Source organism: Mauremys mutica, chromosome 5 (genome assembly GCF_020497125.1).
Source record: "Mauremys mutica isolate MM-2020 ecotype Southern chromosome 5, ASM2049712v1, whole genome shotgun sequence".
NCBI lineage: Eukaryota > Metazoa > Chordata > Testudines > Geoemydidae > Mauremys > Mauremys mutica.
In genome coordinates, this window is record NC_059076.1 from 97,227,478 (window position 1) to 97,248,788 (window position 21,311).

At 38.6% G+C, this 21,311-nt stretch overlaps 2 protein-coding genes across 5 annotated transcripts in view; one reads left to right on the top strand and one right to left on the bottom strand.

Moving 5' to 3' along the window:
• The window catches only part of GNPDA2 (glucosamine-6-phosphate deaminase 2), a 33,437-nt gene extending 28,166 nt beyond the window's left edge, over positions 1-5,271 (top strand). For both annotated transcript variants that reach the window (XR_006579583.1, XR_006579582.1), the window contains exons 8-10: positions 63-209; positions 478-744; positions 1,011-5,271. The gene's annotated coding sequence lies outside the window, so the exon portion shown is untranslated. The remainder of the gene's footprint in view (positions 1-62; positions 210-477; positions 745-1,010) is intronic.
• Positions 1-21,311, bottom strand: part of GUF1 (GTP binding elongation factor GUF1) — a 45,795-nt gene that overhangs the window by 4,577 nt on the left and 19,907 nt on the right. For all 3 annotated transcript variants that reach the window (XM_045017633.1, XM_045017634.1, XM_045017637.1), the window contains 6 exons: positions 19,726-19,865; positions 11,910-12,033; positions 10,801-10,933; positions 5,265-5,408; positions 3,692-3,825; positions 1,131-1,232 (listed from right to left, as the gene is read on the bottom strand). In XM_045017633.1, coding sequence (XP_044873568.1) covers positions 1,131-1,232; positions 3,692-3,825; positions 5,265-5,408; positions 10,801-10,933; positions 11,910-12,033; positions 19,726-19,865 — 777 coding nt within the window. The remainder of the gene's footprint in view (positions 1-1,130; positions 1,233-3,691; positions 3,826-5,264; positions 5,409-10,800; positions 10,934-11,909; positions 12,034-19,725; positions 19,866-21,311) is intronic.

The window sequence follows — 21,311 nt, forward strand, 5'->3', positions numbered from 1 at the left end:
ACTTAGGAAAGACTGTAGTTTGTCATAACAGAAAATAACTAAAGTGTAAATATGAATTTCAGCAACTGCAGATTAAAGTTCAGACATCCTGGAAGAAAAAGAAAAAAAAAGAAGAGGAGAATTAAGGACACTACTAAAGATAGTAGTTGGAAGAACAAGTGGAAAGTTTTATAAAGACTCCATCAGAAATGACAGCAGCAAATAGAAAGGTAGGATTCTACCAAGAAATGCAGAAATCTGGAAACACCAGCTTCCTTGTCGTAATTACATTTAAGAAACCTGGTTTATTAATATAGAACTTAGTATAGTAAATGTTATTTTCTGAGATAATGGGGATGTTTCTGTCTCCATTTTCTAAATGTTTACCCTATATGTGACCTCCTATTTTCCAGTATTCTGTGACCTCTCTTCTCACCTTTGAGGCCTTCAAACTTTTTCATTTTCCAAGTCTCATTGGTGAATTTACTCCCCTCACAGCTCAAGACCCAACAAACGGTCAAATGTGAGAGAGACTATCTTAAAAACAGAACAGAGACTCAACATGAGGAACACAACCAAAACATCATGTACTGCAGGAAGTTGCACCAAGATGCCTGACTTTACAATTTATACATTCCTCTGCAACTTCAAAATGCTGCATCTAATGTCTCATTACAGAATTAAACTGAGATAATATTAAATGTACATGACATTGACGTAATCTGGAGCATGAAACAACTGAAAACTTTCAATTGTGTACCTTTCGTAAGTTTGATTCCCTTATTTTCAACAATCCTCTCCACAAGATCTGCCCCCCCCCCCTTTTTAGTCTTTGCCCTATTTTAAACTCTCTTCAAATGATTAACACTTTTTTCCTTAATGTGAACCTTTTGCTTATAGGCAATTACCCTATCCTCCTCTTAACTTCTGCTTCCTGTTTTTCTAGTTAAGAATTTGAATGTCTTTCTAAAATCACAAATATGTGATTCTTAATTCTCTCCTAATTATAAAACATCTCTCTTCCTTTGCAGATCATTCTTGAAGGTGGTTGAATGATGAAATCCTCATTGCTCTTTCACCAATATATGCTGAAAATATAAAGAAGAAACCTTTTTATTCACTGATTGGGATGCTCCAGTTAATCTACTTACTTATGTACAACAGTTCCCAATTCTTCAACAGAGTTCCCATTTAAAAGAATATCCATTTTGACAAGGTCTGCTGCCTGGTATCCTGCATCTTCATAATCAAAACTAAAGGGGAAAAAAAAAAAGTCAACTTCAACCTTGTAATTGATACTATATTCTCTACTCCAGGAATCTTTTAGGCCTTTAGCATTTGTTTTGTATACACATTTTAATAAGACACTTGTATTTTCATTACAGGAGGGTACTGCCATTTTTAACTGTATTTTAGTAAATCCGTTCTCTCTCCAAAACTGAATTATAAGTACACTGACAGCAAAAAATTGCTCTAAAGCACAGGCAGGCAGGCAGGCAGCACCCTTTCTTTTAGCTACTCAGCAGCGGTTTGTCAGGACCCACCATCCCCACTGGATTCTCTAGAAGCCACTCAGGGATACCAGATTCTTTCCCACCAAGCCAACATGACAGCAGCAGTGTGAGGAGCTTCTTTGGACCAACCTTAAAGCCTCAGCTCTTGAAGCTTCCCCTCCAAGTCGCTGCAGCAGAGTCTTTATACATTCTGATGTCATGAGAATCCTAAACCTCAAAACAAACTCTGAACTGGTTTTTATATGCACTCCATTTGACTGATCGGTTGCTCTCCTCCTATTCCTGTCCGGTTCCAATGCTCAATTTGCTGCCAGACCTCCCCCTCTCTCTCCCTCCCCCCCCGCCCCAGCCATCACGCTTCTCCCCATCTCTCGCCTTCATTTCCACCCCCACCACACCCCTTTTTAATCACCTCCCTCCATCCTCCTCTGGCTCTCCTTCCCCTTCATTTTTCTTTCTATCCACCCTCTCCCATTCCGTTTTCTTTCTTCCTACCAGTTCAGCCACACAACACACACAGAAAAAAACCCCCAACACCCAATCATAATCCTATATTCATAAAACATATTTAAGGACAAAAACAAAAACCTCACCACAACATTCAGAACCACCAATCTTGCAATCCTGTCACTGTAAATCAAAGAGTTCTCTCTTGCTACCCATTGAATTATATGAACTTTGATTAAACTGCAATCTTTTTAGGCAGGGAACTGTTATTCTTATGCCAGTAAAGTGTCTAACACAACTGTGGATATTAAAAAGTAAATCATGAGACCAGTATCAAAGCATAATGCATCTTACTACCAAATCTCCTGAGATCAGATTTCAATAATAAGAGGCACGCAGCGTTTGTTGGCTTAAATCCCATCTATCTAGCAACATATTCCTTTCAGCTAAACTCCCAAAGGCTGCTGGTAAGTATCTGCATATTTTTATAGCTACCAGATGTAAAGATTATTTTACCTGAAGGAACAAAATTTCATCTCAATATGCAGAAAATTATTTGCTTAATTCCCAGAACAAAGTTGAGAATATACCCCTTCATCTGGGTTTCAGACTTGTATTAATGAATTAACATTTTGAAAGGTTTCCTTCTCACATTGGAAAGAAGAACTAATGAATAAAAGTACATTATCAAGGGTCCCTTTGACAAGTAGATAATGCTAGTTCTCACATTACAGTACACTGGACACTTGCACAATGTACAGCTGGCAAGGGGATAGTTATATATCACAGTAAATTTTGTTAACTGATTTCTAAGCTGACTGCCACTGATTTTTATAACATAACCTGATTTATTAGGCTGGGATTTTCAAATCCCTGCCTGCAGGTCTAACTTAATGAAGAACTGATAACAGGAAATTCCATTCCCAATAATGATCACAGTACCCAAAATGGGTGGAAACTACTGCACTTCCACCTTATACAAGGTTTCTCTCTACAATGTGTGTGTCATTTAGCCATTGCTATTTCAGAACTGGTATACAAGAAAAGTGAATGTCAGGAGTCTATAAGTCAGGTTTCTTCTGTTCTATTTCCATTTCTGTCAGTGATGTACAGTATGGCCGTGCCTCTATGCCTCAGTTTGCTCATCTGCAAAATGGGTTTAATATCTTCCTATTCCACAGGAATGTTCTACAGCTTCTATGAAAGAAGCTGTTTTAGTAGAATTTTATTAACATTAGATTTTAATAATTTTATTTCTAACATTGTTATACATTGCCCTCACTAAGTATGCAAAATATTCATAGCGCACACACACACACACATAAAATATTATAAACAGACAGACAATTCAAGATCTCCTACATTTCACAAAATCTTATTTTTGGTGAAACATTCAACATCTACTGGTAACCTTCTTCCCACCCCCAATTTTTTTTTTAAGCTTTCTGGTAGCAGTCTGAGCAAAGATGCATTTGTTTTAATCAAACATGACCATAACAGTCAGTTTATCCAATCCTTCAGTGTTGTATCCCTTGTCCTTGCCATATCCCCATCCCCACCATCTGTCATCCATTTCTCTGTTATGTTTAATCTACATTGTAAACTCCTTGAGGAAATGCTATTACACATGGATATGCTTCCCTGAATACAGCGTTTAAAGATAATGAGCTGAGCACTTACTTCCCATTTGTGCCTTTGAATATCTCACCCAAAATTCTTAAACTGTATTTTGAAAAAGAAAAAAAAATTACCTAGCATATCCAGAAGAGAGTGATTTCAGAGCATCATAAAAATCCACCACAATTTCATTCAGTGGGAAGATATATTTCAGCATAACCCTGTGCTCATCAATGTACATCATGTCCCTCTGAACAGCCCTGCGAGTCTAATAAATATGACACTTTTTAGAAAAATTTCGCAACACAAATACAGAACAAACAGGCAAATATGGGGCTACTAGTACACAGAGAGGTTTTGGCAACAAGCCATCAGACAGTTTGAGTATTTTTTTTTTAATTAGTTTTGTTTAGATTCCCAGAATTCATTGAGAATTACAGCATCATAATTCAAGAAGTGGCCATTTGTGGACTAATGGTCTAGAGATCCATCCCATGCATATATTTCCTGATGCCTCTTGCCTCATCACTGAAAATCTTAAGAGCTTCTGCTCCTGCTCCCTAATTTCCTAATCTTGCAAACAGTTCTTCGTGAGTGGGCTTTACACCTACAGGCAGCCCCAATAAAGTCAAGGTTGTTAGACACAGGAGAGCTACCCAGGCAGGGGGGCTTGTAGGATCAGGGCCCAACTCCTTTCAATAGTCTTATTTTTATGTATTTATTTTACTATACAATGTCTTCATCCCATATATACTTTGGGCACTAATGTAACAGACATAGTAGTATACTATCCTGAATTATGTATACTGTAATTTTGTATACTACAGAGCATTTTGTGACAAAGTTTGTATATACAAAACCATATAAAATACTGCATTTAGGAACAGTGTTTTCTTTATTTTTAATGTACCCATATTTTTTAAAAAAAGCAAGTAAAATATTGCAAATGCACGGAGGTGTTTGGGTAAAGAATTAAGCTTTTAATATGTGTACTGCAGATGAAATCAAGGAAAACAATCTATTTTCTAGCAGAATGGGATTATTTCAATCAATGACTACACTTTCCATCATTCTGCTTTGTTCCACATCTGTACATGGCACAGTGAGGTAAAGCATACTATATCTACAACACTTGTCAGAGAGACAAGAAACTGCAAAACTCCTCAAGTTAAGCAAGGAAAACTGCTGTTATTCAGGTCCGTGGATAGAAATTATGTTTCATTAAATTACTCCTACATACGCTGTACCTAATACCACCAGCATCTCCCATTGGTGATTCCCCTCCTTAATAGTGAAACAAACTACCAGAATCTTTTAAGAGCTGCAGCAATTGTTCAAAAAGACTCTCTGGGGTTGAGCTTGAGCAGCCATCTTTCACTGGATGATCTTGTATGCAGTGTTGTAGCCGTGTTCATCACAGGACATTAGAGATGCAAAGTGGGTGAGGTAGTATCTTTTATTGGACCAACTTCTGATGGTGAGAGAGAGAAAGTTTCGAGCTACGCAGAGCTCTTCTTCAGAAGTTAGTCAAATAAAAGATGACCTTATAATTCAGAAAAGTGATGTCTCTCATACCTGACCGTTTTAAATCTTGATTTTATTGAGAGAGTATTATTACTAAACATTCCTATGGTGCCCATTGCTGTGGTATCTAGATACCACATGTGGTTTAACAGTGCAATCATAAAACTAAAATTCTATACAAACCTGACACAGAGTTATTATTTTTCCAATATAATCATCGGGTGTTATGATAGTCCCCAAAACGGTTGGTTCCAAATATTCTGATACTGAAGATTTATCAGGAAACTCAGCAGGGTTGATAACAGTAATCTCCTCTTTTCCGTGCTCCTACAAAAGGAAAGACATCAACCAAATCAAGAACTTGCTTCCACAAGAGTCCCTTTACAAGTACTTCTACTGAACTTTCCTCTAATCAGTGGTCAGAGAATAAAGACATTTCTGGAAATTTATTTATGAAAATAAGAACATTTGCATTATTATTTCTTGTTTCATAAGTTTTTGATGTTCATTAAGTATAAGGAAGCAGCAACATTAGAATGTTAAGCTACCTTTGAAACCTCATGTATTAATGATTGTCTGGTACAGTAAGGCAGGTAACTATGTCCAATATCAAGTAGATTAAAACACAAAATTTTACCTCTATCTTACTATTGTGCCAGATGTAGTGGACCAAAATACAGTGTTTACTTTTTAAAAAATAGGCATCATGACTGTGATCCCAATTCTGCAAGCATTTCTCACACAAAACTCCCAGAATCAAGCCCTTTGTCAACAGAAAGTTAAATCAATGTTTATTTTGAATCAATAAAGCATTGTTGCAGAGCATCTATAACCTCTCTTCAGAATGTTGTGGTGGCTTACAATAGACTAATGTATAATTTTTGTTCATTCTAGTTAATTTAAAATACACTGAAAGTAAAGGGGAAGGATAATCAGTGCTCAATTTTCCAATTTATTAAATTGAGTTAGTTTTAATTGTAAAAAATCTACAGGGGTGTTACAATGGATGAAAAATTATCACATAAAACACAGACTCAGACTTTAAGGTCAGAAGAGACTATCATTATCATCTACTCTGACCTCCATATATATAAATGACTTTTTATACTGCGCTTACGAATATCACTAGGTCCCACCCTATGTGTCAGTGGGAGTATTTCTACAATACTTTTCCCATTTAAAATACATGAAAAAGTGGGGAAAGTATCACAAAATTCCATGTTGTGAGATTATATAAATTTTATTGCAATTGTTTGGGGAAACACTTGTGGGTAATGTGATTATCCCAAATTCGTGGCAAATACGATTTTAAAGCACTACTGGACATCGCATTTCAGTCAAAGACATAAAAGTACTTGAATGGCATATTTTTAAATGTCAGCCATCTAAATTAGTATATTTAGATACTGAACTGAAAAACTGATTTATCATCAATTCGGAAGTATAGGAATAAAATACAATGTAATTAAAATCTTCTAAATACCATACAGTCTTGTGTACCGTCAATGGTTATCATAATATGAATGTTAGATTAAAGGAGCAGCTGAAATGTAAGAGCACTGTACCTCCGCAAAAAATAGTTTTAAAAGCCGTTCTTGTTTTCACTATGAAAATTCATGCACTGTCCAGGCATAATGTAGAAAGATTATTATGAATACCAATGAAGAAGAATTTCACACAAAAACTACATTAAAAGACCATTAAGGCTGAAAGATGATCAGTGAATAAAGCATTTGCTCAATATTTATTTTTTAATCCTTGTTGTTCAATATGAGGTCCCCTTGTTTTCACTGCATAACATCCAATCCCCACACTGAAAAAGGGCACTTTCATTATTCACTACATATTGACTAAATTCTGCAACAAGTAGGAGGCAAGAGTCTCAAATGCTGAGTTACAGATTAATGCTTTACACTATTTGACTGATGGGATTCCAGACTTTTAGATGGTATAAAGATTTGGTTCTGGTTTTAAACAATTTGAGATAGCAGCCACCAAAATCAGTTAAAAATTGAAGCTGCTGGGAAAAGGCAAGATGATACTCAGAACATGTTATTTTTAAGCTAGATATCTTGACCTAGTAAGCTAAGAAATTAATGGTACATTTTCAAGCTGTCCAGCACTGTATAGCATTCATTTTTATAGCCCTAATGGTTTGCAAGACAATGGATCTGAAATCAGTCAATAGTCTCATCACTCCAGGAGTGTTATTTTATCATTGGTCTTACAAGTTGTGGACTTCAGGCCAACTTAACTTTTAATCCTTATGACCTGCACTTTTCTGAAACAGTCACCCTTCAATAGAGGGGTTGTGTGTTATCAAAAAGGATGCATAGAACCACATGGACTATGATAAGAAATTGCTTCATGGCATGACTGTATTTCTCCCCTCACTTTGAACTCCAGTGAATGCCAATTTTAGTCACTTTCAGGAAAGTGAGAAGAGATGGAATCCCATTGCATGCTATGTTTTTGTGCTGAACTGTAACTGAAAGGCTACAGCTCAGAAGAAAATGCAATTTCTATATTTTGCATAATTGTATTGCTAGAACCATTATTTGTGGAACCCATGATGAGGTGTATTGAAAAGTAAATTGCTCTCATGGAACAGGTACCCACTAATTTTAAATTCAAGTCAATGGAAAATGTATGAGTTCTTGAGCAGCACGCTGCAGAAGTCCTTCACTTTACACGAGATAGCACTAAATTCATGAACAACTGAAAAATTTGCCATTTTATTCTTGACTGTATTCCAATTAAAATAATTCCGCTCTGTGTCTCCTGCCAAAACAAAATTATACAGATGAATCACAAGAGTCTTTTCATAGTTCAATTCAAATCTTGTTACAGCTTTTTGGGAGAGAAAAATGTGGGAAATATTGTCACTGGGAGGAACTGCTATCTGTATAATATCAGTCTCTCAGCACTAAGATCCAAAGTCACTTAGAGACAGGATCTCCCACAGGCAGCATAATGTAAACTTAATTACATAAAAATAAAAATGTTATTTTGAGTGCTGGATTTCATAGCCTGAAGTTAGGAAGTACCAGAATTAAAGTTACCTGTCTGTGCAACATTAATTCTGCCCTCTTGTGCAGATGCATTATAATGTGGCTCTTGAGTTACATGAGCACAAATTATGTTTTCCCATTTTACAGACATCTTAGCTGAGTAGATAGATTTGGAAAAAAAATTATAAACAGTGTGACTGAATGGCCAGCCTGACACTAGGATCCTGCCATATGAGAGACCTATATTCTAACCCCAGTTTGTGTAAACTCTCAATGGATAGGAGGCCTTGTTCAATAATAAGGATTTTGAAGGGCACAAGTCAGTAGAACAAGCGAGACTTGAGCTCATGTCTCTTTGGTTCCCACCAGCAATTGGTGCAGAATCTATATTATCGGTGTCCCAATAATGTTCTGTGTGTGGCACGTGAGCACACGTGCCATGCCCACGGAATTAATATAATTTTTTTTTTGTGTGTCTGTGAAGGAGTTAAGGTTGCTACCCACAAAAATGCCAGATACAAACCCACAAAAGCAAGGAAATGCAAAGTAAAGCCACAGACTAAGAGAAATAGCTGAAACACCTTCACTTTTGACCTAATATGAATAGCTTGCCCCTCCCACCCACAAGAACACAATTTACCATTACCACAACTAGTGTAATACCACATGCCACACATTGCAGCCTTAATTCTGCCCTGTTTGCCCCCTTCTGCACACATCCCTTTTCCAGATGTTTTCTCCAACACTAGCAGTTGTGGATGTTTGGTATGCTTAGAGAGTAGTTTAGCAAGGAGCAGTGTATGCTGAAGGGTGGATAAAGGGAGTCTGGAAGGTTGGCATCTGTAAATGAACAGTTACAGTTGTGATGTGTGGTCTATAATTGTAATTGTGATAATGTACCTGTGGGCGCAAGGATAAATTATATGTACTGTTAGGCGGCTTAACTTTTTGTTTCCTTGCTTCTATGGGTTTGTACACCAGGCATGTTAGGTGTGTAGCAACCTTAACTGCTTCCAAACAAAGTCTGTGTATTACCTGCCTTGTTTTGTTAAGCTCAGTTGGAAGTTGACACTGGATGAGGGGGTAGACATGTGGGGGGCAAAAGTGCAGGGGAGAGAATCCTTTATCTGTCAGCAGCTCCACAGGAACGCTTCTCTGTTGCAGTACAAAATCTAACAGAAGAGCATGTCTCCATGTGGAGAAGGTTTTTCCTCATCAATCAGGTTTGCATGCATCCATCCCCACGGATAAGGTTTGCATGCCCCCACAGACATGATTATGGAGTTATGATGAGGCACTAGGGCTGTCGAGTAATTGCAGTTAACTCATGTGATTAACTCAAAAAAGTAATCGTGATTAATCGCACTGTTAAACAATAGAATACCAATTAAAATGTATTAAATGTTTTTGGATATTTTTCTACATTTTCAAATATGCTGATTTCAATTACAACACAGAATACAAAGTGTACAGTGGTCACTTTATATTATTTTTTATTACAAATATTTGTACTGTAAGAATGATAAACAAAAGAAATAGTATTTTAATTCACCTCATACAAGTACTGTAGTGCCAATCTCTATCGTGAAACCGTAACTTACAAATGTAGATTTTTGTTACATAACTGCATTAAAAAACAAAACAATGTAAAACTTTATCACCTACAAGTCCACCCAGTCCTACTTCTTGTTCAGCCACTTGCTAAGACAAACAAGTTTGTTTACATTTATGGGAGACACTGCTGCCCGTTTCTTATTTACAATGCCACCTGAAAGTGAGAACAGGCCTTCGCATGGTATGTTTGTAGCCAGCATTGCAAAGTATTTACGTGCCAGATGCACTAAAAATTCCTATGTCCCTTCATGCTTCAACCACCATTCCAGAGGACATGCATCCATGCTGATGATGGGTCCTGCTTGTAACGATCCACAACAGGTGACATTGTAAACAAGAAGCATTATCTCCTTCAAATGTAAACAAACTTGTTTGTCTGTGTGATTGGCTGAACAAGAAGTAGGACTGAGTGGACTTCTAGGCTCTAAAATTTTACATGTAAGTTCAACCGTCACGGTAAAGAGATTGCACTACAGTACTTGTATTAGATTAACTGAAAAATACTATTTATTTTGGTTTTTTTACAATGCAAATATCTGTAATGAAAATATAACGTAAGCACTGTACACTTTGTATTCTGTGTTGTAATTGAAATCAATATAGTTGAAAATGTAGAAAACATCCAAAAATATTTAAATAAATGATATTCTATTATTGTTTAACAGAACGATTAATCGCTATTAATTTTTTTAATCGCTTGACAGCCCTACCAGACACACATAGAGCATGCAGAGTTTTTCACAGCAAGACAAATGCAGGGCATAAATGGCAATTTTCAAGAGCTCATAACTCAGCAAATTCCGTACATGTGCACATGGAGCCAGCAAAAACACTCCCCTTGTTCCCAGGACTATCCCCTGCCAAATTTCATTGCTGTGCTGCAAGCTACAGAGACACTAGAGTTCTTGTGGGGGAAAAGAAAGAACCCACAGCCTGAAGATTTTTTCTAATGTATAGTGCTAAGGAACCTAAACAACGGAGAGAATGCTGCTGCTTCACCTATAAGAAGATACTGATCTACAATTTATTTTACTGGTTTAGAAAATGTTTTAGGCCGATGTTCATTTCAAGCTCCTGTAAATATATTAAAATACCTTTATCAATTTTGCTGAGGAAAGAACAGCCTTATATGGAACAGTGGGTGCAGTCAAAATGACAGATGCATTGTATTCTTGCTCCAAGCGCTGATTAAAAACTTCCAGATGTAGAAGACCAAGAAACCCCAACCTGAAAAAAAAATTGGTATTCAAAATGTGCACTGTATTCCTATGGTATTATTTTACATTATTAATACAGTACTAGGAGACTAAATGATTTGGCAATGTCAAGCATGGTAAAGGCAATCCTTAATCCTGACTATGACTAATGACACCTGTGCTCTTTGACTCCAGGATAGAACTGAGCAAATAATTGTCGTTTGTGGTTTGGCCAGCAAAGGGGGTGGGGAGAAGAGGGGACCAAAAAAACCCCAAAATTTTGTTTGCGTCTGGAATTTGTCAGCAAATCAAAAAATAGTTTCATTCCAGGAAGCTTCAGAACAGCATGTGAGAGTGAGTGAGAGAATGAATGTGGTCTCTTATAACCTTTAACCCAGTGGTTAGGGCACTTGCCTGAGATGTGGGAGAGACTGGTTTCAATCCCCACTCTGGAGCAGGGCATCTCCACCCACCCTGATGAGTATGCTAACCACCAGGCTATAGGCAATTCTAGAATGGGTTGCTCTCAATTTCTCCTATTCTATTTTGTATAAATACTCATTGCGCCAGAGAGCAAAAACGGCTCTATAGCCTGGCGATTATGACACTCATCTGGGTGGTAGGTAAAGTAGGTCAGAGATATGGATTCAAATCTCCTCTATACCCAATTGTGTTATAACCCTTAGACCAGTGGTTAGTGAGACAGAGAGAGAGACACCCCCCTTCCTTCCCTTCCCCAAAAAACTGAACTTTTTCGTAAATCCACTATTCATCTGAGAAATTTCTCCCACATCTACTCCAGGGCTTCTCTTGAAGAAAGACTGCCAATCAAGACAAATTGTGTGCTGTACATGAATGTGGACTAGAAATAAGATCAAGTACTCACTTTAGGCCTAATATCAATTAGAATGAAAATCCCCAGAAATAAAAGACCTATACCATCAACAAGTCCCCATATATATTAAAAGACACTTCCTAAAATAAAAGTGTAGTAATTGTAGTCTCACCTCCATCCAGCTCCTAAGGCAAGGCTGCTATCCCGATGAATAGTGACACTGGAATCATTTAGTGTCAGTTTTTCTATAGCACTTTTCAGGTTGTTATATTCCGACTGGTCTACTGGGTACATTCCTGTAGAAACACATTACGCTGTTCACATTCAATCAAACTTGTCATGATAAAGAACCTGATCTAGCTGAACCAGTTAACCCTTTTGAGCCATTTAGCTACATCTTGACAGAGTTTATCTTTCATTTAAATCCCTAAATATAAGTAATGTAATTAATAGGGAATACCTTTCTTTCATTCCAATTCACCTGTCCTACAGAAATATGCATCCCATATGAAAGAGTTAAAAAGAACTGAATGTCCAGAGATGGTCATATTCTTAGAAATTCACCATGATGAGGTGAATACATTTCAATGCAACTTTAAAGTTTTAGAATTACTTCAGATAGAGCAGGGGTTCTCAAACTTTTGTACTGGTGACCCCTTTCACATAGCAAGCCTCTGAGTGCGACCCCCCTTATAAATTAAAAACACATTTTAATATATTTAACACCATTATAAATGCTGGAGGCAAAGTGGTGTTTGGGGTGGAGGCTGACAGCTCGCAACCCCCCATGTAATAATCTCGCAACTCCCTGAGGGGTCCTGACCGCAGTTTGAGAACCCTTGAGATAGAAATATCATGAAAAATTGTTACAATTCAAACTCGACAAATAAGATTACTCTATGGGAAACTGAATGGCTCTGAAAGGTACACCCACACATTTTTGGCCTATTAACACATTTGCAGCATTACTGAAGGGCATCTATCAATTGTAAGGGATTAATACTCAAATACCTCCCAAGCAATAAAACAACATCTGTAGTTTTAAATAATTCCTGCTGTAACCTGCCCTACACATATAATTTATACCACATAAACAGAATTAATGCCTTTCGATGAAACGCTCCTTCCAAATACATGTGCAGCACAAAAAGCAAGAAAGTAATGTGCCACATCAAATCATTAAAAGTGAAAATATTTAAATAGTGAAACTGTCAGAGTGACAAACAGTTCACATAAGTAGTGCTAGTTACAGGATCTGTTGTGCCTCTATGACACAGCCATGTCTTGGTAACAGTGTAGATTGCTCTGCACCAAGAAGCTCCTCTCCTGAACACAGGTTACCTCCTGGAGTTCTCTCAGTGTAGAGGATATCTTAGCACTGCTATCCTCCTCAATGGTATTGGTGCTGGTACAGGTCTGAAGGACAGTGCAGAGGAGTGAAAATAACACGGCCCACCCTCTCTGGTGCACACTGCGAGGCTGAACATGGCAGAAGTACCACTGTACTACTTTCTCCATTTACCTGCACATGCAATCTGGGCCATAAAGTGTTTACTGTATTTTCCAATTAGAGCTTTATAGGAAGTATTCATAATCAGATTTCATAAAGCACAGTCATGTCTTCTAAAGAATGTTTATGTTAAATGTGCTTGCTAATATTCCTTAATGAGGGAGCTTAGTCTGGCCAGATTTAAAAGCCAGTTACTAACAAACACTGGAGCAGTGAACAGTATCTAGAAACAGAAAACAATGATGGCTACTGAGGCTCCTACTGAGGAGAGGAGAAGAAAGATGGTTAGATGCAGAAGCTGGGGGATGTACATCATCCTTGAGGGAGTATCTGGTGGAAGCTACTTATGTGTGAAACGTCACTTGACAGAGCTCATGGCAGAGAGGATCCAATGATTAGAGATGAAGCTGGAGATGATGACGGAATTTAGAAGGGGATTTGAAGGTATAATGCAGAAGAGGACAGAGAAGGTGGTACAGCAACTAAAGATCTGTGGACAAATGCCAAACAAAAGGAGCTAAAGGGAGGACTGCCAGATCCATGGAAAAAATGTAACCATAAAGACAAAGCAGAGGAAGAGACCACCTAGAGGTGGTGAAATTGAGTCGAGTAACAGTTTTGCTGCACTGGAGAATGACAATTAAAAACAGGCAGAAGATGTGGTGGCAAGAAAGAAAAGAAAGGAAACCAGTTCCTGCAGAAAAGAGGAAGAGATGATGGACCTGAGCCTAAGGAAAATGGAGGATAACATGCAAGTATTCATACTATTATCAGGAACAGACAGGTCTATGTGATCAGGGTCCCTAAACTCAGAAGAATTGACAGGCCTATAACCAGAACAGATCCAGAGAACAGAAGAGCGTGCTATGTCCCAGAAGCCAGGATACAATATGTGGCTGTGAGCTGAAGAGGATCCTGATAGAAGTGGGTAAAAATCCACTAGCTGTACTGCAAGTCAAGATGAAGGACGCTGCTAGATTCTCATCGAAATAGATCAAGTATGACTATGCTCAGCTGAGTAAGATGCTAAAAGAAGTTTAAGCTCAGGTGATTTTCAGTGGAATACTTCTGGTCCCTAGAGAAGGAGGGAGAAGGCATGACAAGACAATTAAGATCAACAAATAGCTCAAGGATTGTTGCAACAAGGAATGTTTTGGGATGATCTACTATTGGGATGCATTTAGGGAAACAAGACGTTTCTCAACTAATGGACTCCACTTGAGTACCTGGGTTTAAATTAGATGTGGGAAGAAGGTTGGGAGAGACTTGTAAAATCTCCATGCCTGGCATCAATACACAGAAGCAGGAAAATCAACTAAATGAAGACACGGTAAGGGATAATGGAACACCACAAGCCAAAAAACTAGGTGAGGTCCAAGGGAAACAACTGAAATGCTTGTTCAAGAATGCAAGGAGTTTGGGGAATAAAATGGAGGAACTGGTACTACTGTTGCAGGAGGTGAAACCAGAAATTATAGGGATTACAGACACATGGTGGAATAGCACTCATGACTGGAATATAGGTATTGAAGAGTATGTGCTGTTAGGAAGAGAAAGAAAGAAAGAACAAACGAAAGGTAAACATGGTGGGAACTGTACATCAATGAAGCTATAAACCATAAAGAAATACAAGTGATAGTATGGAAAAAACAAAATCTATTTGGGTCACAATCACTTTGAGGAAGGATTGTAAAAGAGGTGTGTTGGGATAGTGTTATGGGTCTGTTATAGTCTCCTCTCCACCAAGGGTCAGACTCGGATATGGATAGCAATCTCTTTAATATCAGCGACAGTTTTGGAAATTATATCATAATGGGCGACTAACTTCCCTGATACAGATTGGAGAATAAATACAAATAACGCTCTTAGGGCCCAGTTATTCCTGGATGTGACAGATTACGGTTTTCTTCATCAAATTGTCACTGGACCAACAAGAGGTGATGCAAATTTAGACTTAGTTTTAGTAAGTAGAAGAGCTGGTTGTAGGAAATAGCTTTGGATCAAGTGATCACAAATTGATATATTAAATAGAAGGATAATCAAAACCAGGTTGTCAACTACGTTTTTTTATTTTAAAAGGGCAGATTTTAACTAATAACCTTAATTTCCCAAAGAAGTCAACTGGACTGAAGAGCTCAATGACTTAAATGTGGAGGCTTGGAATTTCTTCAAATGAACTATACAAAAACTATCTGAGAAATCTGCATCCCAAGGAAGGGGGAAAAACTTGTAGGGAAAAGGCTCCAGGTCCAGTTGGATGAATAACCACCTCAAAAAGGTTAAGAATAAGGGGAGGCCTATAGGGATAGGAAAAGGGATTACCAGCACAGAAAGATACATAATGGAGGTTAGAAAATGCAGGAATAAAGTGAGAATTTCTAAAAGTCAAGCTGAATTAGCTCTTGCCAAATAAATTAAAATAAGAGGGTTTTTAGTTATATAAATAAAAAAAAGAAAAAGGAAGGATGATGTTGGCAGCTATGCAGTGTAGATAGGAAGGAGACTAAAGATAATCTAGGTATGGTCCAAAACCTAAATGAATACTTTGCCTCAGTTTTCAATTATTACGATCATATGGAACATGTGCATGAAGGCACCATGACTGATGAAAATGAATGTCCAGAAATGGAAATTACCACAATTGAGGTGGAAGAAAAACTTAAGAGCTTGATGCGTTCAAATTGGGTGAAAGGAGAGTGGGGAAAAACAGGTAACTTCCCTCCCAGAATACTGAAAGAACTGGCATGTGAGATTGTGAGTCCAGTAGCAAGGATTTAAGGAAATAAATCTATCTACTCAGGGGTAGAACCATATGACTTCAGAACTGCTAATATTGTACTTATTTTTAAGAAAGGGGGAAAAAAAGTGATCCAGCAATTACAAACCTGCTAGACTGACCTCAGTGGTATGCAAGGTTTTAGAACAAATCATGAAGGAAAGAATAATTAAATTCATATAGGTTAATGGTAAAGGGTTTACCAATGGTAGATCATTGCTGGACTAACCTAATTTCATCTTTTGAGAAAATAACTTTTACTGCACTTTGCTTAACTAAAAGATTGAATATAATTGGAATTCAGTAAAGCATTTGACCACACATAAAATTATTAGTTAAATTAGGGAAGATGGGTATTGATACAAGCATTGTAAGGTGAATAAGAAATTGGCCAAAGTGGAAATAGCACTGGGTTGTGCTGAAAGGTGAATTATTGGACTGGAGAAAGGATACTAGTGGAGTTCCTCCAGGATCAGTCTAGGGATCAATCTTATTCAAAAAATTTTTTAATAACCTTGGCACAAAACGTAGGTGTGCACTAATAAAATCTGCTGTTGATATAAAGTTTGGGGGCATCATTATACAGGAGGATCAGATTATTACAAAAGATTATCTGAATGACCTTGAAGACTGAAGTGACAGAAATGGGATGAAATTCAATAGTACAAAGTGCAAGGTCATGCATTTGGGGTCTAATAATCAGAATTTATGCTACAACCTGGTGGCTCATCAGTTGGAAATGACAGAGGAGAGAGACCTGGTGTGTAGGTCAATCAGAGGATGATGAATCTGTGAAAAAGGTAAATGCAATCCTAGGACATATTAGGTGAGACGTTACCAGCAGAGAGAGAGAGAAGTATTAATGCCATTGTAAAAGGCATTGGTCAGACCTCATCTGGAATACTGTGTACAATTCTCATCACCCATGCTCAAGAAAGATTAATTCAAACTGAAACAGATGTAGACAAGAGCTACTAGGATGAACAGAGAAATGGAAGGAATTTTATGAGATGGGACTAAAAGAGCGTGGCTTGTTCAGTCTCGCAGAAAGAAGGCTGAGAGTGTATATGATTGTTCTCTATAAATACATTAAGGGAGTAAGTACCATGGACAATGAAGAGCTATTTAAGCTAAAGGATAACGTTGGGACAAGAACAAATTATATAAAATGGCCATGAACAAATTCAGACTGGAAATTAGAAGGTTTCTAACCATCAGAAGGGTGAGATTCTGGAACAGCCTCCCAGTAGTAGCTGTGGGGGCAAACACCTTAGTTTTGAAAGAGCGGGACACATTTATAAGTGCAGTTGTATGACAGGTTTGCCTGTGATGGTGGGGGATAGAGAACAGCAGCCCTGGTGCTCACTTCCAGTTTATGTTCCGAAAGCTCATGCTTCAGGATTCAGCCAGCCACTTGCAGGGGTCAGGAAGCGACACCTCCCCCCGCCCCATGTGCCCATATATTCTGGAAAGATTTTTAATCTTCTTCCCCTGAAGCATCAAGGATGGCCACAGCTGGAGACAGGATACTTGGCAGGGTGGGCCAGGGCTCTGAGGTGGCACCAAGCATTCTCTCTCTCTGTCTCTCTCAGGTGCTTTGTTGGCTGGTTCTTGCTTATATACTCAGTCTAACTGATCATCATAAGTGGGGTCAGGAAGAAATCCCCCTTCCCAGGTCAGACTGGCAGTGACCTTGGTTTTTTTTTGCCTTCCTCAGTAGCATGTGGGTGTGAATCACTTACCAGGATTATTTGTGTATATATCTCATTTAATCGTTTGCCTGCCACTGCAGGAGCCTCACACACTGGTGTAACTCGGTCTGTCCTATTCTCTTGCCTCTGGCACTTAATAGTCTAGTTTCCTATGGGTCTCATTTATTTTGGTCTCATTTCCACTGTTGGATTTAGTGTGTGGGTCCTGGGTGGTGGTGGCGGCCTATGATATGCAGGAAATCAAACTAGATCAGCAATTCTCAAACTGTGGGTCGGGACCCCAAATGGGGTCACCAGGGCTGGCTTAGACTTGCTGGGGCCCAGGGCTGAAGCCAAAGCCAGAGAGCTTCAGCCCTGTGTGGTGCGGCTCAGGTTGCAGGTCCCCTGCCTGGGGCTGAAGCCCCTGAGCTTCAGCTTTGGCCCCACTGCCCAAAGCGATGAGGTTCAGGCTTTGGCCCCCCACCCGGGGCAGTGGGGCTCGGGCGGGCTCAGGCTTCAGTCCCCCCTCCTGGGTGTGTGAATAATTTTTGTTGTCAGAAGGGGGTTGCGGTGCAATGAAGTTTAAGAACCCTGGACTAGATGATCTAGTGATCCCTTTTGGCATTAAACTCTGTGACTCTATACATTATTCCATTAAAAAATGTTAGGACATCATTAAGGTTTCAAAGATAAACCCTCAAAAGTTTAAGACATGCTAGAATTAACTGTTTTAATGGTTGTGCTTAACATGACCCACATATCAAGAGCACACAGAACCAGACTGTAGTGGAATTCAGCATAGCTCATGATTTGAAGGAGCAGAATACTCGACAAAACAGCAGGGGTTCCATGGTGCCAGGCAAATTGTTGTTGTAAAGCAACTACATATGTATCAATGAGTTCCTGCTCCATTCCTTTGCATTTCAGATGGGCAAGCCATTCCTTCCCCTCAAACACAGTTAAAGATGCAAATGGTCAAGCAGCAGCCTAGCAAAAGCTTAAGTGCCTGTGAGGAGAATAGAAGACACTCAGATTTTTTCCAACTTCAAAGGAAAACAATTGTCACAAAGGTAAGATTGATCTGAAGATTTTAAAGAAAGGAAGACTTGTATGTGAACTCCCTATCCCTGAAATTCTAGGGTTTTTTGTTTTTTTGATTTTATTACTTTTACATTAGATCCACAGTCATTTCATAAAGATATATTTTAGCTTCATATCTTGGCAAACAAGATCTGGACTGCAGAAGCACACTGCAAATTATCCCAAGATAATTATCTTATTTTATAGCCTCCAACATGATCATGCATCTGAGGAAGTAAGTGAACTTTTTCCATTCTCTCAACACAGGTTCAGAAGATAATTAATGTGGCTCTTTTCTTCTGCTGCTTTTCCTTACAATTATTTCCCCATCTTCTGTAGACAGAAATATTGCCTCCTGTGAACCTACTAGAGCAGGCAGTGACAGAAAGTCAATGACACTTAACTTCAAGCACTTAACTTCACGTGCTTGAAGTTAAGCACACACTTAAATGTTTTGCAGGATCATTTTGACAACCAGTTTTGGTCACACATTTAAAAAAAAAAGCGTGAAACAAGGGCTGCTAATGATAAAATAAGGCTTTTCCCATGGAAAATGGTTCATAATAGACAGTAGAAATTGCTTATCAGGAGGAACGAGTCCAAATTAGTGACACAATTCTTGAAGAAGTTTATTTTCAGACATGACAGGCCTATGTGAGCTAAGATGATCCTCCCATAGTGAAAATAAGTGTTAGCCTCTTATTTAAAAGCAATCTGCAAGCTCTCTTAGTCTTGTCTAAGTCAAACACAGGGAAGTTTTACAAGGTTATACAGGCATCACATACCACTCTAGAGTAACTCTGCTAGTGTGCTTTCTTCAAATCCCCTTAATATGGATGCATGTTCTTAAATTTCAGTTGCCTGAGTAGCTCTCCTACTCCTGTATGTAACATAAAACTGCTTCCAGTTTTTGAATCAATATACTCCTCACCTGCAAAGACCATTGGTTTCGCTGATTTAAAGCCAGGCAAAGGCTCCACTGGCTGCTTATGTAAATACAGCGTGTCTCCTATTTGGGCTTCCGTAACCTCTTTCATCCCAGCAATCAGATAGCCCACCTGTCCAGCATATCTAAATAAAATTGGCATTATGTGGAAATATTTATCTTGTTTAACAACATTTCAAGTTTCTGCCTCTGCAGTTAGCCCCCTCAGGAATATAAGCACATGTTCTCCCCCAAAGTGCACATACTCAACCCAAATTGTTCCATCTTTAGAGACTCTCTTTACAGATGGATCTAAGACCTAGTTACTATTCGAGGTTAAATGTCTATTTGAGGCTGAGTTTTTGGATTTCCAGCCCTACACTGTTTCAAGGCAGGGGCTGGGAGGTACTTTTCTGACATGTAGGACACAAAAGCCAAAGCAGTATCCACACACTACAAAGCCAGTTTCAGATACAAGGAAAGGACTGCTTGGGCAAGGAGTAATGTCACCCCTCTGTTTGACCTCAAACCCCAGTAACTACCTGGGTTATGGAAGCAGGTGGATCACCATTGTATGCTGCTGATGGTATGGGAATCCAAGGTAGATGGTTAAATGTAGAGTTGTGCAGTCAGCAAAGCAGGTAGTTCAGCCTTCCCCAGCTTCACTGAAAACCTCTGAGAAGGGCCTTTAATCAGCATTCAGCTGCAAATTTTGTCAGAACTTACCTCCACTCTTTGACTATGGTTACCTGCTTTCCCTCACGCTGCAGGGGAGATGAACTAGTTTCCAACAGCAGTTGCACCTGGAGACTTACACTAAAGGCCTTCCCTGTTTGGGTAGATAAACAGCTTCCTGCCTCACTTGCTTTGACCATCAATCACAGACCACTCTCCATGCTGTTCTGCACTGCACTTATGCACAGAACTTCAATGGGTGTCCCAGCAGCAACTATAAGATGATGCCCCCACCTTCCACTCTTACCCAAGATAGCCTCCATAGGTGAATTGGAGGCTCAGACTACATGTTCAGCATGCTATTCAAGCACTGCTCTGATGGCTTTTGTGCCCGAGATATCAGATCAGTGCCCCCAGGATAATAAAAATTAAAAAAAACCCTGAAAAACCCAGTGTAGAATTTACTTTTGCTCCATAACAAGTGTGAGCACCAGCGTTATGAGTGCTTTCACAATAATTAAAATACCATCAGCACTTAGGCTGCCCATTTAGCTCTAGACACCCTTTAAAAAGAAATCATGTTTCCCTACCTTAAATAAAGAAAACCTCTACCTATTTTTACACCTAAAATGCCCATTCCCCTAATTCTCTCTTCCCCTAGTATATAGTCTCTAACACCAAGCAGATGCCCATGATTGTTAAAGAAGCTAGCAGGAGGCTCCCAAGCCAAATGGCCTTTATTCTCTTCTCATTATTTTATCTCAAGGGATTGTGATTCACACACAGGAGTAGTTATGCATTCTGAAAACCTTTTAAAACTATATTATTTTAAAATACAAATCAGACTTCAGGATTTTTAGAGGGTGGCTCATTTCATTTTGTTCTTTCAGTTTTATTACATGAATGTGATATCACAT